The 18,230-nt window shown below is 35.7% G+C and overlaps 2 protein-coding genes across 12 annotated transcripts in view; one reads left to right on the top strand and one right to left on the bottom strand.

Annotated features, from left to right (window-relative positions):
- The window catches only part of SerT (Serotonin transporter), a 258,831-nt gene extending 250,693 nt beyond the window's left edge, over positions 1 to 8,138 (bottom strand). The window contains exon 1 of the mRNA XM_067772402.1: positions 7,073 to 8,138. The gene's annotated coding sequence lies outside the window, so the exon portion shown is untranslated. The remainder of the gene's footprint in view (positions 1 to 7,072) is intronic.
- Positions 1,898 to 15,591, top strand: LOC137244007 (uncharacterized). 11 transcript variants are annotated; one of them, XM_067772408.1, is made up of 8 exons: positions 1,903 to 3,765; positions 10,785 to 11,189; positions 11,241 to 11,304; positions 12,998 to 13,278; positions 13,344 to 13,450; positions 13,615 to 13,895; positions 14,246 to 14,393; positions 14,455 to 15,591. In XM_067772408.1, exons 1-2 carry the CDS (start codon positions 2,517 to 2,519, stop codon positions 10,829 to 10,831), a joined length of 1,296 nt encoding a protein of 431 aa, XP_067628509.1. In that variant the 5' UTR covers positions 1,903 to 2,516; the 3' UTR covers positions 10,832 to 11,189; positions 11,241 to 11,304; positions 12,998 to 13,278; positions 13,344 to 13,450; positions 13,615 to 13,895; positions 14,246 to 14,393; positions 14,455 to 15,591. The 11 variants fall into 11 exon arrangements, 9 of the variants coding, with proteins under 9 accessions (XP_067628511.1, XP_067628509.1, XP_067628508.1 ...); XM_067772410.1 differs by having other exon boundaries at positions 1,898 to 1,949; positions 2,024 to 3,765; positions 10,785 to 13,278; XM_067772407.1 differs by having other exon boundaries at positions 11,241 to 13,278.
- Positions 15,592 to 18,230: the final 2,639 nt, after the last annotated feature.

Raw genomic sequence — 18,230 nt, 5'->3', positions numbered from 1 at the left:
TCGTTCGATAGTTAAAATCATTCAGTAACTAACTATCGATAGTTGAATTCATTCGATAGTTCCCAACACTAGTGGTCGGCAGGCATCGGTACAATTTAGAAATGAAACATCAAAACCAAGAAGAATTAAACAGGGGGTGCAACAGGGTGGTGTCCTATCCCCACTTTTGTTTAATTTCTACATATCTAAGCTACCTTCGCCACCAAAAGGAGTTACTATCGTTTCCTACGCCGATGAGTGCACAATAATGGCCACAGACTCAGGCCCGAAGATCGATGAGCTTTGCAACAGAATAAACGGCTACCTCCCTGATCTCTCCAGTTTTTTCGCCTCGCGAAATCTGGCATTATCACGGACTAAATCCTCTGCGACCTTATTTACAACATGGACGTCCCAACTGTCGACCAATTTGAACATCCACGTCGATGACACTACGCTACCGACTGTCCTACACCCCAAAATCTTGGGTGTGACGTTTGATGAGGATCTACATTTTGGTGAGCATTCAGCCGCAATTGTACCGAAAATCCAGAGCCGTAATAAAATCCTCAAATCCCTTGCTGGCAGTACTTGGGGAAAAGACAAAGAGACGCTCATTACCACATACAAAGCAATCTGCCAACCGATTGCATGCTACGCGTCGCCTATATGGTCGCCAAGCCTAAAAACTATTCACTGGAAGAAGCTACAGGCCTGCCAAAATACTGCTCTCAGAACCGCCACGGGCTGTTGCCCCGCTTGCAATGTGTCCCTACATGACACCAACCATCTCTTTAATTATAATGTGGAACCAACGCCTCTAACACCCCTCTCATTATGGACCACCCCTGTTGAAACAGCAAGTTTCCTTGGACTCCCGTTAGAGGATATTGATGACAATTAGTGATCGGTCGCACCTATTGGAAGGGGCGAAGCACTGCTACAACAACAACAATATTTTTATTTCTTATCCGTACATACATACATACATATGTACTTTATGTAATGTACATAAGTAAATTTAGTTACAAATAATATGGTTTGCCGTCGGCAAAAAGCAAATCTTGTAGACCTCCCCCTGATTAGTCAAAATGAAATATTATATAATTTATTATATATTTTAGACTGGGTCCAAAAAAAGTTGCTAATGTCCGCCCCTAAATTTAAAGATTATGTTGAGAGGGTTTCGGAAAAAAAAATTTTTTTCATCCTTCGAAATACAGCCGAAAAGGTTTTTTCGTTGTAATTTGGTTATTTGACGTCCGATTTTTAAAATTGATATGTCAATATTTTGGCCTTGAGAAGCTTCACATTTCCGTTTGATGTCCTTTTAAGTTATGAAGTCGCAAAGTTTTACCCCCCCTACAGTATCCTTTTTTTCCTTACCAAACGAAAGTACTTAAAAATTCAACAAAATGTTGCTTTTAAACCATATTACTAAAATAATAAACAAATAAGTTATAGCACTTTCAATATTTACTGCAACTGTAATTTTACCTGATTCTTATTATACTTAGACCTGAAACTCATGATATTTTTGGAGGAAAAATTATTATTAGGGTTTGCATTGAAAAGTTAATAAAGATATGCCAAATATCATGAATAGGGGAAGTAAAAGTAAATAAGTGAGTCAAACCTGTTGTTTCGTATTTATAATAATAACACTATGCGACAAAATCAACTTTTTTTCTGGGTATTGGACAAAACAAAGATAAGATAATGCATACGAGGTCGCTCATATCAACAAAACAAATATATGTAAATAAATATAGTTAAAGATAAGACATTCACACACACACACATGTAAATGAACCTTTGTAAATATTTATGTATACAACAACAAATTATAAGAAAGCTAGGATAAGACAAGTGTATATAAAGTAAGATAATTTTGTAAATAAATCAGAATTCTTTGAACTCTCAAACCAAGCACTTCTTATTTTAATACAAACTGCTTCCCCCCACCAGAGGTAAGGGGCATTTGTTGTAACGTTTGACAATGTATTTAGCTTCTCATTAAAAACACTGTTTTGCTTCTTTAAAGTATTCTTTGGTTCCCCCCACCAGCGGTAAGGGCCAAAAAATTACTTTTGGTATATGGCAATTTACGACTGCCTTATATTTGAGACCCTTACAAAATCTCAAGGAAGCTACTCATCATTCATTGGTCAATCGAGCCTAAAAAGAGCTCAGCGGAGGTACTATAAGTCTCTCCAAAGAAAAAGAGCATGACCAAGCAAACAAAAATATATGTAAGACGGGACAGCAAAGTCTGCTCGCATTAGTAAAGAAGCCCTATAAACATAGGCAAATAAGTAAAAGTAAGACCTGTGAAACAAATACAGGCAATCAACAAAACAAAAAAGCCCTATCAATATAGGCGAACTAAAAAGTCCTATATAATTAGGCACATAAAAACCTTAGCATTGGCTAAAGGCAAAACTCCCCCGGCAGGACCACATTTTAGTGGTTTAATAGGGCCTAAAAAATATATACTGGGCAAAAACAAAAGTACAATTAAATAAAAATAACTCAGCATGGCGAAGATCGCTGAAAGTCAACTTGACATAAGTCAAAGAAAAAGACAGATATTTAAAGGAAAAATTGATTTGTTCTACAGACTTCTGGACAAGTGTGAACTTGCCAACAGTACCGCTTCTGACAAATTTATATCCCAATATTTTGAGCATATACAATTCCTCTACAAAACAGATTTTGCTGAAGTCTGTAATCTAGAATTGGAGAATGATTACCACAAAATGTTGGCCGAATATCATAAGAAATATATCTACATACCTAATTTTCTTGCAAATAAAGTAGGAGGAAACGAAGAAAAATTCAAATCAGATGAACATACTTTAGGTGACTTAGAAGAAGGAACCTTCATATTCATTCCATCACCACGATTACGTCAGCTATTCATGCCGCAAGAGAAGGACAAGGATGAATACGTGTCAGCCAACGATGGCGCGCACGACAATGCTATGAACTCATATTCAATAACACAAAGAAATATTAACGCGGATAAAAGTATTAGTGATATTCGGACCGAGGCAGATGAAAATACAATTCTCATTACGCGTTCTACTCCCTCGCCAGGAAATTCTGGTCGAATTTGCCAAACCGGGGGGAAAAGTGGAATAAGCATTAGGACAGAGACTCTTGAAGATGGCGACGACGAGGCGAAAGAGGATGATTATAATGATGCTGTACGAAAAATAGAACGACCGCAACTTCAACCGCAACATCAAATCGAAGAACAACCGCAGAACCTTCGGAAGTCAAAAAATGATCATTTAACATACGAGCATGCTGACTATGAGTTGGTATCGGATTTAGTTTGTGATGTTCAGATGGCGTCGAAGAAAATGGAAGTAACCAATAGCAATTCAGATGATAGCATAAATGAAATACAAATGGGTTGTAGTATTCACCGTATCGATGGAAGTAGTAATGGAAGTATCTCCGTCAATACTGTACCCATACAATTGAACTCAGCTTCGCCGGTGTCTATCGGTCACCAGCATCATCCGAAAGTACAGCATCCACAACAACTACAAGAAAAAGCTACAAAAGAGCGACAACATAACATACCACAAAGGAAAATTATCGTTGATACAAATAGGCAAGTTATAGGCAATTTACTTGTGCAACGTCAACAGCAGCAACAACAACAATTAAAACATCTCAAGCATCAAGGCATTCAGATCACTGCAAGCAAATTTTTCAGGAAAGATGACATCAAACGTTACTTCCGGGATAAAGGCGGAGGCAGTTTGGAAGAATGTATGTATATTTTATCTATTTTTTATTAATTATATCTTTTCATCCACAAAATATTCTTCAATTAGAGAAAAACATACGTACACAATAATAAGTGTACGCTAAGATAAACTATTGCTAAAAACATTCTAGTATTTTAAATTTAAAAATATTCATACATAATTTTCCCTCGCTTTATTTCATATGCAAGTCAAAAAAATAAAATTACAATAAAACTTGACGGTCATGCAAAATAAACAGAATTATAATCGATAAGAATATTTTTGGCCGTGGCAGTAAGCAAGCGATTGAGCGACCTATTTAAACAAAGATAAGACAATCACGCACAAACACATGTACATATATAGATATGTAGCAAATGAACCTCTGTAAATACCCTGCAAAAAATTGTGCGATTAATCCCTAAAGAGATTGATCCCCGATTGATCTCTTTTGTCTACAGATGGGCATAATTGATCCCCTTTAGTCTCTTTTGGGTACAGTTGGGATTAGTCAGTTTGAAATCTATGTAGCCCTTTTTAAGATATATTGAAAACAAAACAGCAGCGAAATGCGTAAAATATAAAAAATTACAGGTGATGGAATCGAATTATTTAAGAAAAATTGTTGCGCCCTATACCGAACTTAAATTACTAGTACCTACTTACCGACTACGCCGAAGTAAGGGTTAAATTTTCGGAGAATGTTTTTTATCCTTTTTGAAAAATGGGCGAACGACTTACTTCAAACAGATTTGGTGGCTTGACAAACTCTTCGATTGTGTTTCTGCCATGAAAGTTTCTCAGCAAAAAAGTCATCTGCCTAAGCAGATGCATTCGGAGTCGGCTAAAAACGTTTAGGATGACCAGTGGGAACAATTAAAAACAGCACACCAAATATTGGAAGAGAAGCGGATATTTACCGAGAAAAAACAATATTATTATTTTAGTAGAATATACAGGATCATACTCAACAGTAAACTTGGCTGCTTGCGGGTTAACATATAAATTACATGTTCTTTTAAATTTGTACATAATTGTAGGGCTGGACTAATTTTTCCTTTGAGGAAAATCAAGTATTTTTGTTTTATTAAAGATCCTTTAACTAAAAAAAATAAACACAACCCTCTACTACTGCTAAATTAACGTACTTCATATTTATATAAAACATATTTTGATTTTGAGTTTTTTTAATAACTGTGGAACCTTTTAACCTCAATCATCCCAAATAGTACACAGCAACCAAGGTGCCCAATATCCAATTCGCTTTCTGCACGTTTCTCTGCTTAAATTTTTCCTTCAAGTCGTTTATTCATAGCCCCAAGTGATTCGAATAAATTGTTTTGTATTTCACCGTACCTCTTCATAGGCATGATCAGATTTTCTTCGATTAATTCCGCTTCTTGTGCAAATTTTGTATTATGTTCTGCATGTCGTATTGGCTTTTCAGGACGTTCACCCGGTATACTGCGAATTTATTCAGCACCGAGTATGGATTCAAGTTGTTTGATGCGTTCCAATTGATCAAACTCCATGTAAATCTGAAGCAGTAGCATTCAGGTTTACCCCTTTATAACGCACTTGCTGGGTTATGTCTAAAAAATTGTGATTGAAATATTTTTCCAGCTCAGGAGCACGTGAAATAGTTTTAGTGATTTGTTCTCGGTTGCCAATAACTCCATCTAACATACTATTGACTGCTAGAAAGGAGTCAACAATTATTTCTGATGGAATAACTGTAGATTTATTGATCTCAGCAGTGTCAGTTGCAGTGGCTGTATTGCCATCTTCGCAAAGTGGGCTCAATACGCGATTGGGAGAATCTATCCTTTTTTCAAGTACATATATTCAGAACTTCCATTTTTCAAGTTCTGTGTTGGTGAAGTAAACGAAGAGTACCTATATATCCTATATAATTTATCCTAAAGTTCTTAGTTTTTAGGAACTCATACTTGCCTTTTCCTTAGACTGAAGTATTTTAAAAGATATTTTTATAAAATTTATATTTCCGAAGTTATTTTTGTATGTTACATAGTATATAATTTTGTGTAGAAAATTAGTATATGAGAAAACTAAAACAAAGGCAGGTGATTCTATACGACAGCATGACACTGCTAATTGACATAAGTACTAATAATCCGAAACCGGAAAAGAAAAATTTTAAGTCGTTCAAAAGATATTAACGAAAAACAGAAAAATTATCCACGGGTCCCTCCGAAACCGGGGGTGGGATCCACAGTATATTTGCGCAGAACACCTTTGCATTGGCGGCCTTCGGCCGCGCTTATAAAAAATTACCCTTGGTGGGTCCAACACCGGTTTGGAGACCACAACTATATCCGCGCAAAACACTTATATTCACAATTTTTTTTGTGGGTACGCCAACATTACAACAACCACATGAAAATCGCCAACTTCAACTGCAAATATCTCCGGACAGCGATAAAAGTTTTCTTTTCCGGTTTCGGATTATTAATACTGATGTCAATACGCGTCTTTTGACACCTCTCTCGATATTTTTGGACGCGTATTAGCAGTGTCATCCTGTCGTATAGAATTACCCAAAGGCACTTTTTCAGTAAATAATGATGTAATATCTCAACAATGACTCATTTAGGCCTGCGTATTTGCACTTTTTAATCCTTCCATGTAATTGAATTTCTCATGGCTCTTTAGTAGGTAGAATACACGTCCTGAATTCTAAAAAAAACTGGCGACCTCCTTGACCTCCTTTGCTGAGCTTGTACTCACAGAAACGTATTTTCTTAGTCTCGCAAACTTGAGTACAACTTTGGTATTTGTTTATTTTAGCTCACAACTGCTAAAACCAGACCAAAAATATCGGGAGAGGTGTCAAAAGACGCGTTTTGATCCCAGGACCACGAATCCGAGAGCGGAAATTCTAAATCTTATCTCTGTTAAAAGTTATTTCCAAAACACCGAAAACTGGCCCCGGAGCGCTCCGAAACCGGGGTGGGATCCATAGTATTTTTGCACAGAACCCCTTTCTGCATTGGCGGCATTCGGCCGCGCTTATAAAAAACGGGAAAATTTTAGAATAGCACCCCCCGAGTTCGGGGTCAAACTTGGTATCAAATGAAAGAGGGAGTTCTCCCGATCACAAATATATATAACTTTAAGTGCGCAGACTTATAGTTTACGAGTTATTTGATGTTAAAGTTTGCAAATTTAGCAAATTTCTATAGCACTTTCAGTTACAATTTACACATCTTTCAAAACCTTTATGCACATAAATATCTATATAAATTGGCAACGATACACTCAAATTTCATTTTAGTATATTTCACATATAATTCTTGCATTGTTTTTACTTAATATAAAAGTTTTTATTAAATCAATCGCGCTTTTGTAGCAACATTCACATTTATGTATATATATATTTTATTGATGACATTACAAAGCTGTGCTGCCACATCTAAAAAACGGAACAAGTGCAGAATCGAAAAATAACTTATAAAAATATATTTCATCTGATGTATATATATCTTTAACTTTTCTAGTCTTTATTTACCAAAAATTTGAAAAAGCTCTTTTTTGCATTCCTGAACGAGCTGATATTACCTTATAACTCTTATGTTTATTGTTATGTTAGCCGATCCAACAACGGCTGCGCCAAGCACAGTAATTCTGCGTAGAACACCTTTCCGCGTAGGCGGCCTTCGGCCGCGCTTATTTAAAATAACCCTGGGCTACGCCATGCCAAGTCCGGGTGTGTGGTATAACCGTGGCTACCGCCACGGTGATGTCCTTCCGCATATTACCTTATAACTCTTATGTTTATTGTTATGTTAGCCGATCCAACACCGGCTGCGCCATGCACAGTAATTCTGCGTAGAACACCTTTCCGCGTAGGCGGCCTTCGGCCGCGCTTATTTAAAATAACCCTGGGCTACGCCATGCCAAGTCCGGGTGTGTGGTATAACCGTGGCTACCGCCACGGTGATGTCCTTCCGCATATTACCTTATAACTCTTATGTTTATTGTTATGTTAGCCGATCCAACAACGGCTGCGCCAAGCACAGTAATTCTGCGTAGAACACCTTTCCGCGTAGGCGGCCTTCGGCCGCGCTTATTTAAAATAACCCTGGGCTACGCCATGCCAAGTCCGGGTGTGTGGTATAACCGTGGCTACCGCCACGGTGATGTCCTTCCGCATATTACCTTATAACTCTTATGTTTATTGTTATGTTAGCCGATCCAACACCGGCTGCGCCATGCACAGTAATTCTGCGTAGAACACCTTTCCGCGTAGGCGGCCTTCGGCCGCGCTTATTTAAAATAACCCTGGGCTACGCCATGCCAAGTCCGGGTGTGTGGTATAACCGTGGCTACCGCCACGGTGATGTCCTTCCGCATATTACCTTATAACTCTTATGTTTATTGTTATGTTATCCGATCCAACACCGGCTGCGCCATGCACAGTAATTCTGCGTAGAACACCTTTTCGCGTAGGCGGCCTTCGGTCGCGCTTATTTAAAATAACCCTGGGCTACGCCATGCCAAGTCCGGGTGCGTGGTATAACCGTGGCTACCGCCACGGTGATGTCCTTCCGCATATTACCTTATAACTCTTATGTTTATTGTTATGTTAGCCGATCCAACACCGGCTGCGCCATGCACAGTAATTCTGCGTAGAACACCTTTCCGCGTAGGCGGCCTTCGGCCGCGCTTATTTAAAATAACCCTGGGCTACGCCATGCCAAGTCCGGGTGTGTGGTATAACCGTGGCTACCGCCACGGTGATGTCCTTCCGCATATTACCTTATAACTCTTATGTTTATTGTTATGTTATCCGATCCAACACCGGCTGCGCCATGCACAGTAATTCTGCGTAGAACACCTTTTCGCGTAGGCGGCCTTCGGTCGCGCTTATTTAAAATAACCCTGGGCTACGCCATGCCAAGTCCGGGTGCGTGGTATAACCGTGGCTACCGCCACGGTGATGTCCTTCCGCATAGTAGTAAAAATATATATTTTCCTTTTTCTTTATTAACTGAAAGGTGGCACGTTAATATTTATATTTGTTTTTTCTTTGTTGATGTGGCAGCACAGCTTTGTAATGTCATCGATAAAATATATACATACATAAATGTGAATGTTGCTACAAAAGCGCAATTTATTTAATAAAAACATTTAAATAAAGTAAAAACAATGCAAGAATTATATGTGAAATATACTAAAATGAAATTTAAGTGTATCGTTGCCAATTTATATAGATATTTATGTGCATAAAGGTTTTGAAAGATGTGTAAATTGTAACTGAAAGTGCTATAGAAATTTGCTAAATTTGCAAACTTTAACATCAAATAACTCGTAAACTATAAGTCTGCGCACTTTAAGTTATATATATTTGTGATCGGGAAAACTCCCTCTTTCATTTGATACCAAGTTTAACCCCGAACTCGGGGGGTGCTAAACTAAATCGCTGCCTAAAAAACTACCCTGAGTGGGTCCAACACCGGTTTGGAGACCAAAACTATATCCGCGCAAAACACTTTTATGCACAGTTTTTCTTGTGGGTACAGGAAAATCATCAAAACAACAGAAACCACATGAAAATTTTAAATTTTGTTTGCAAATTTCCGCCTTCGGATTCGTGATCCTGGGTGCAAAGCGCGTCTTTTGACACCTCTCCTGATATTTTTGGTCTGGTTTTAGCAGTTGTGAGCTAAAGTAAACGATTACCAAAACTTTGTTCGGTTTACGGCTGATCATCGAACAAATTCATCGCGTCCAAACTTTCACGCACAACTTTATAAACCCACTATATTATTTAATAGGGGGACTCATGATAGCATATAAACTTATAAGGTGTAAAATTATATCCATTTACACACGCTGTTATATGAACGCACCTAGTAATACTCTTGATAAACTTGATTGTTTATCAGCTGTATTATTGCCGAACAACATTTTTTGATTGTTACACAAATTAAAAAATGCCAAGACTAAGTGAAAAATCAAAACTAAAACGCCTTTACTCGCTGATGTTGGAGATTTTTGAAGAAAATGCCGTCTGTAATGTCTGCAAGGTTGCATTCCTTTGAGTTTACCGCGTTTACACAATGAAATGTGCGCGTAAATTTATACAAATTGTGTAAATGATTTTTCATACAAAATTTGACAGCTCGTGCGTAAACTAGATAAATTTATACGTTTACACACTTTATAAGGCATTTATACGGTTACATGAGTCCCCCTAATATATTGCAATAAAATGATGTCAACAAGAATGTTCAATATTTTTATGCACGGAAAAGAAATAACAGCTGTTTTTTGTTATCCATAGAGCTGAAAACTAACGATGGCACTATCGACAGTTTTATTTTAGGAAAACCATCGATTTTTTTCTGTCGAATACTGTCGAATGCACATACAAATTAAATGAGAGCAACCGAAATTGAATTTCTAAGGAAAAAGCTATCGCGCTTCCAATTCTTATTTCGGTTAGGACATTAAGAGGTCATTTATGTTCGTGCGTTAAGCGAACGCAATGATTTTTTATTAGAGTGGCCTGTAAAAATGTTATAATTAAAATGAAAAATTGGAACCTATTGCAGATTTTTGACATAATTTCCTTTGAGCTTCCTATCAAAAAAAAAAAAAAAAAAAACAACAGCTAACTTTAATAGCTATTTTATTTTGATTATGAATATTTTATCTTTGTAACAAAACGATTCATGAAGTTGAGATATTGCTAGCATGGCACTGTCAAAGCATTTCAGCGAAGTGACGAGTCAAGCGTTCTATGTTAACGCGTAGTTGCGTTACTTCGCCTGCTATATAATCAAAATATAAATCTTGTCTAATGTAGAACGATGCATGACGCGTCAAGTGTCTTTTGTAAATCCTGACTCATATAGAACATGCATACAAAGAACATTTCATCTCACCATATTCACTCATATCAAAAATCATGCGCATTGCGCATGTAAACATTAGATCATCTCTTTTTTATGGGCAATTCTTACGTCATCTTCCTTTAGCTGTTTTTTTCTCTCTTTCTTTCATTCGCTCAAACAGTCAACTGTGACGTAGCTGCGCAGAACGAAGCAATTTTGAACTCGTGATCTGGTAGGTGATCCGCACTCATATTTACAGAGTATATGTGGAACTCAAGAGCGAATTGAGAGTTTCACAGAGTTGCATGGCCACACCGCCATTTTATACAGGGTAAAAGTGTAACGCTTTTGCGTTGCGAGCAGGCAACAATTTTCACAAAAGACACAGCTTGCATAATTATATCCCATTTTAAAAAGTCAAAAAACTGTGAAACCATCACAGGGTTGAGTGCAACCGTGTACCGTGCAATCGGGCATAGTATGTATGGCGATATACGCAAAGAAATATGAGAGTTATCGATAACATTAACAAAAGTTTGCAATCGGGAATTTACTCCCACTAGTTTTGGAACAGCTGAAATAAGAAGTAAAAAAAGTAAAAGCAGCTCAACTAAAAAAAAAAAAAAAATATAATTAGATATTTCAGAAGAGGATATCAGGAGCAACAAGGAGAACGCGAAGGTGTTTCCAAAATGAATAAGGTAAGCAAACGTCATATTAGGAGATTAGTTAACAGGGAAAGAACTAAGAACCGGGAAAAGTTGAGGTTAGGTAGAAATGACGCTGAATCAAGAGCGCCAGCGAGTAGAATTGTGGAAAGGGAAGAAGAAGTGCTATCTATTGAGCAAACTCGTCCAGTACAGGTACCATTCAGGGAGGGCCTAAAATTGTGGGCGATACGAAATAAGGAAACCCACAAAAGCATTACAGAGCTTCTAGCACTTCTTAGAGAACAAAATATGGATGTCCCTAAAAGTGCTGAGACTCTACTAAACCAAGATAAAAGTAGATTACTTTTGCAAAATGTTAATCCCGGAATTTTTCTCAACTTTGGAATTAAAGCGCAACTAAAAAAAATGTCTGACATATTACGGGATTATAATACCATAGTTGTAGATGTAAATATTGATGGCCTTCCATTGTACCGTAGCAGTAGGATGTAGTTGTGGCCAATTTTATTTAGAATTGTTAATATGCCTAACGTATCTGTTTTTGCTACTGGTGTTTATGTTGGAAATAGTAAACCAAGTTCCATAGACCAATTTTTGAACGATTTTATTGAGGAAGTATCTGAACTTCAAGCTAATGGGTTTGAATGTAATGGACGTTGCATTACGTTTGAAGTAAGAGCGTTTGTATGAGATGCACCAGCAAAAGCGTTTCTTTGTGGGATACCGAGCCACTCCTCATGCCATGGTTGTGCCAAATGCACTCAAGTGGCGGGAAAAATCGATGGTGCTTTAACCTACAGTTCGAACGTAGGAACACTTGTGTCAAATAATGATTTTCTTGAACGCAAGTACCCATTTAAACATTCACCTGCTTTCAAAGTTAATTTGTCGCCTCTTGAAAAAGTGAATATCAAAATGATATCTCAAGTTCCTCTAGATGTTATGCACCTTATCGTCTTAGGAGTGATGAGAAAGTTTCTATTAAGAATAATTAACAACAATTCAAACTATAAGTTTAAAAAAGAAACGAAAATTAACATATCTCAAAAGCTAGTTGATTTATCTTCTCACATTACGAAAGAATTTGGTCGAAAGCCCAGAAGTTTGGAAGAAGTATCGAACTGGAAAGCTACCGAATTTCGAATGTGTCTTTTTTATTATGGGATTTATGTCTTTAAAGACGAACTTCCTGACGATGTTTATTACCTATTCCTTCTCTTGCATTGCGCTTGTAGATTATTATTCTGTCCCAAAACCTCTAGGGTAAATATTGAGGTAGCTAGAAATTTACTAAAATTATTTGTAGAAAACTTGGCAGTTGTGTTTGGGGAAAACAGCATTTCGTATAATGTACACGGCTTACTTCATGTTTCGGATGACGTTGAAGAACTAGGTATTCCTTCAAGTTATTCTGCATATGCCTTTGAAAACTATTTACAGATTTTAAAGTCATATGTAAAAAAACCTACTCATATATTGCAACAAATCGCTAAAATGGTGAAACATGAGAATATTGTGATGCCTCCCAAATTCTCCGGTTTCAAAATCAAAAATGATATTATAAAAAGTTTTCACTTTAGCGAATTTATGTTGTCAAAAGATAGTCCAAATAATTTCTGTGCTGTGAAACCATTTCTGTACATAAAAATAGAAGAATTTAAAGATGTAAATAGCAAAATTGTTAAAGGTAAGAGATTGTTAAACTTAGAAAGCTTTTTTACAGAACCCATTAATTCCCGTACATTGGGAATATGTACTGCTGATATTACTCTGTCGTCTTATGCAGAAGAATTTTCCCTGGATGATGTAGAGTACAAATTGATGTGCATCCCTCTTCCTGAGAAATTACTTTTAATTCCAATATTACACACCTGCATGTAAACAAAAAAATTGTATCACTTTTCCATTAATAACTTTATTTGTTTTACGAGCATATCTTGAAAAAGTACGAGGGCCAGCATCCCACTGCCTCGGCGGCGCAGATTCCAACAAAAAAAGCAAAATGTAAGCATTAACATGCAGCATTAATAATTTATTTCTAAAAACTAACTAATTCTTTCAAATGTTAGTTCCCGTTCAAATAGACAACCCGGACCAAGTTTGACCATATCCAGTGAATGTATCGTTGAATCGCGTAGGATCAGTGTCTCGACGTCTGCCAGGGATTATAACAGTGGTAAATGATATGAACTATGAACTTTTGAAGAGCATGGAACATTACAAACCCATAGAATTGACCATTTGTATAAAACGTTTCAAGCAACAGAAAATCTGCACTTAAGAGTTAATTACTATTTTAAGTATATTCCACTAATAGAATTTTAAAATGTTTGATTTTAGATACGAACACAGGCGTGCTTGAAGTTGTGTGCTGCAGTCACTGGAGTAAGTTTGAAAATCAGCTTGATGCAATCCTTAAAAAACTTGAGGATCTACAATTGGCAGTTGAAAATCAGAACATTGCTATCATGGACGAAATTGCTAGTCAAAAAGTAGCCACTGAACAGCTGGTTCGTCAGGAAGCCCAAAGTGCTCCGGTCACCAAGTATTTTCCAATATGTAAAATACAGGAATTAGAGCATTTGGAAGAAAAGATTACGACTGCCAACAAAGATGTGTATGTAAGTACATTTGTTGAATAGTGTAGTGAATGTTGCAATACCACGCATCTAGTATTCTGATGACGGCATAAGTACAAATAATACAGAGGACAATAATATTTTTTGGGTTTGTTTAATATTTTAACCGATAGTCAAATAAACCTAATGGGTTTAATAGAAAATGTTCTGAATATAGAAAAGTTTTTATCTCCTTTGTATTATTTGTGTGACAGTACTTACAGGCTTTCCAGAATGTTTTTATGAGGTTTTGAACTTTAAGATACTTAAGTACATACATTTATGAGTTTAGTTTGTTATATGTTCTTGTTTTATTTCAAAGGAATGTAATATGTTCCTGTTTTATTTCAAAGGAATCTGCGGTGTCGGCTATTTTGTGCAATAACATGAAAAATATCAAAATGCTGTTAAATGTTGATGTAATAAACGACTTGAACATGGATGGTACACATAGAAAAATTTCCCTAAAATCGTTCCCCAATTTGTACAGTACATTGACTGGTAAAATTAGTGTCTCGAATTTGTTCAACTTGTTTAATATAAACCTTTTCTGTTTCAATAGGAGCTATTGCTAAAATGCCTTTCAAAGGATTGTCGCCAGAGGACATGGTTAGAAAAGCCATAAATTTCGAAAAGGCAAAGTTTTTCAAGAGAGTTTATCGCCAAAAGAAAAAAGTTTCTTCAGCTACCAACTAAATTAAGATTATCCTTCAAAACAGTATTAAATTGAACTGAGAAGTTTTATATTCGAGCGCATTAACTACACTAATTTAGTTAAGCTATTTATAACAATACTTAAACTATTCATAATTCGCATTATTAATTTAGAGAGCAAACAAAATAAAAAAAAAATACAATCGAGGCTGTTAAAAACAAACGAGCCAGCATGAAATACAAGCAAAATAACTTAGGCCCGGTTTTTCAGTGCGAGTTTAAACTACAGTTAAATTTAACTAAAGTTTAACCTTGCCACTTTGGCCGCTTAAACTAAGATGAGCTGTAATATTTTATGGAAAAAGACAAAGTGGCAAAGCAAATATCTACTTAAGTTTAGCTGTAGTTTAAACTCGCACTGCAAAACCGGGTGTTAGTGTCATATTGGTATAACGAAACTTTAAAGTGCGTATCAATGCATTCAATAAAAATTTGTATACACTTTGAATATGCAATTGGGGAATATTTTATTTTGTTTTATTAATATCCATATATTAAACAGTAACATAAATGATTGTCGTTACTAAATTATTTGAATTTGTTTATTAAATACCTACTTTAAACCTTTACATTTCATATATCTGTGGAAATATGCTAAAGTAGCCTACCTCGGTCTGCTATTAAATATCACAGTATATATAATCGATATATTAAAAGCTAATCCGGTTTGTTAAACAATGTATATACAGTTCCGAACACGAAAACAGCAATGAAAATTATTAACCTATTTTATCAGTTATTTTCGTCTTTTATTTATATTCGTTAATTTAAAAAAAACTTTAATCAATTATATAACCAAAACATGTAAACTAACTATAAACATGAAACATGAATTCATGGTCTAAATGTGTACACTTTTCAAAATGTATATACGTAAAAATAAAATATATAAATTTTTTCCACTGTACAAATGTTTCGCTGAGAACTAAAAATTAATAATTTACATCAATATCAATTAAAAATAAATCTACATGTTTTAAACGGATTCTTTTTTTATTTCATTTAAGTAGCTGAACAGATTTTGAAAGGTTTGGCAAAAAATGGTCCGTTTCTGCTACTCTTCGGACCAATATGCGATTAGTCTCTTCCTGCTACGTTAGGGGTATAAAATGTAACCACTCTCTATTTATACCCTTTCGGGTATAAATGGGTACAATTAGTCTCTTCATAGGACATGCTCGAACAAAAGGGAACAATTCATTCCATATAAAGAGATCAAAAGTGGCATTAGTCGCATGCTCCTTTGTGACTAATCCCGGATGTATCCCGGACTAATCGCATTTTTTGCAGGGTATGAACTACTTACACAAACAAAGATAAGATAATGCATACGAGGTCGCTCATATCAACAAAACAAATATATGTAAATAAATATAGTTAAAGATAAGACATTCACACACACACACATGTAAATGAACCTTTGTAAATATTTATGTATACAACAACAAATTATAAGAAAGCTAGGATAAGACAAGTGTATATAAAGTAAGATAATTTTGTAAATAAATCAGAATTCTTTGAACTCTCAAACCAAGCACTTCTTATTTTAATACAAACTGCTTCCTCTCACCAGAGGTAAGGGGCATTTGTTGTAACGTTTGAGAATGTATTTAGCTTCTCATTAAAACCATTGTTTTTGCTTCTTTAAAGTAATCTTTGGTTCCCCCCACCAGCGGTAAGGGCCAAAAAATTACTTTTAGTATATGGCAATTTACGACTGCCTTATATTTGAGACCCTTACAAAATATCAAGGAAGCTGCTCAATATTCATATGTAATACCACGAACAGTATTCCTGCCAAGATTCCAAGGGCTTTTGATTTCGCCCTGTAGAACTTTTTCATTTTCTTCTACTTAATATGGTAGGTGTCACACGTATTTTGCAAAGTTTTTTCTAAAGTTATATTTTGATTTTTCGAAATTTTCGATATCGTAGAAGTGGGCGTGGTCATAGTCGGATTTCGCCCATTTTTAACACCAAGATAAAGTGAGTTCAGATAAGTACGTGAAATAAGTTAAGTAAAGATATATCGGCTTTTGCTCAAGTTATCTTATTAACGGCCGAGCGGAAGGTCAGGCGGTCGACTGTGTATAAAAACTGGGCATGGCTTCAACCGATTTCGCCCATTTTCAAAGAAAACTGTTATCATCATAGAAGCTCTGTCCTTACCAAATTACATAAGGATTGATAAATTTTTGTTCGACTTATGGCATTAAAAGTATTCTAGACAAATTATATGAATAGGCGGAGCCACGCCCATTTTGAAAATTTCTTTTATTTTTGTATTTTGTTGCACCATATCATTACAGGAGTTGAATGTTGACATAATTTACTTATATACTGTAAAGATATTGAATTTTTTCTTAAAATTTGACTTTTAAAAAATTTTTTTTAAAAAGTGGGCGTGTTCTTCATCCGATTTTTATTAAGCACACATACAGTAATAGGAGTAATGTTGCTGCCAAATTTCATCATGATATCTTCAACGACTGCCAAATTACAGCTTGCAAAACTTTGAAATTACCTTCTTTTAAAAGTGGGCGGTGTCACGCCCATTGTCCAAAATTACTTACTAATTTTCGATTCTGCGTCATAAGTTTAACCCGCCTACCAAGTTTTATCGCTTTATCCGACTTTGGTAATGAATTATCGCGCTTTTTCGATTTTTCGAAATTTTCGATATCGAAAAAGTGGGCGTGTCCGATATCGTTCATTTTAAATAGCGATCTGAGATGAGTGCCCAGGAACCTACATACCAAATTTCATCAAGATAGCTCAAAATTTACTCAAGTTATCGTCTTAACGGACACACGGACGAACGGACGGACATGGCTCAATCAATTTTTTTTTGATACTGATGATTTTGATATATGGAAGTCTATATCTATCTCGATTCCTTTATACCTGTACAACCAACCGTTATCCAATCAAAGTTCATATACTCTGTGAGCTCTGCTCAACTGAGTATAAAAAAATTTTTTTACTAACCTAGGAAATAGTGAAATACACACGTATACTTACCTACATATACAACTTACCGAGATTTATTAAAGCGAAAATAAAGACAACTCAAAATAAGAGAAAATATGAAAAAAGTTTATTACACCTTTGAATTTAATGAATTATGTACCTAATATTAAAAGGAATGTTTGAATTAGAAGCACATAGGGTTTAATGGTACTAGTTATCACAGGGCATACGTACGTAAATACAACATAATAACGTATGTATTGCAATAGTATGTGGTTCCACGAGGAATAATAAAGCACTTGCGATCACGTTGGTATCCAAAATCATTGTAAACTTTACCAAGTAGCGCAACTAACACCCTATAAACATTTTTGTTGGAAATCCGTTTGAGGTCAAATGGAAATCCAACTCGGTTTCCAAATTCCAATGTTTAATATCCATTGTACCTCCATTGGAGAACCAACCCATTCTCCAACAAAACGGCACATTTTTTATGTATAAATAATCTTAGTTCTCCACTTAAGAAATCCTTTGATATAAATTTGAACTCCAACATCAATCTCCAATTGGATTCAAATTAAAAAGAAAACTCTTCTAGAATTAAATTTCGCATCCGAATTGAATAAAAATAACAGCGTTGTATATAAATTTGGT

The sequence above is a fragment of the Eurosta solidaginis genome, chromosome 3, assembly GCF_040869045.1.
Source record: "Eurosta solidaginis isolate ZX-2024a chromosome 3, ASM4086904v1, whole genome shotgun sequence".
NCBI classification, from domain to species: Eukaryota; Metazoa; Arthropoda; class Insecta; order Diptera; family Tephritidae; genus Eurosta; species Eurosta solidaginis.
Note: the sequence above shows the minus strand (reverse complement) of the source record. Positions and strands in the feature narration are given on the sequence as shown.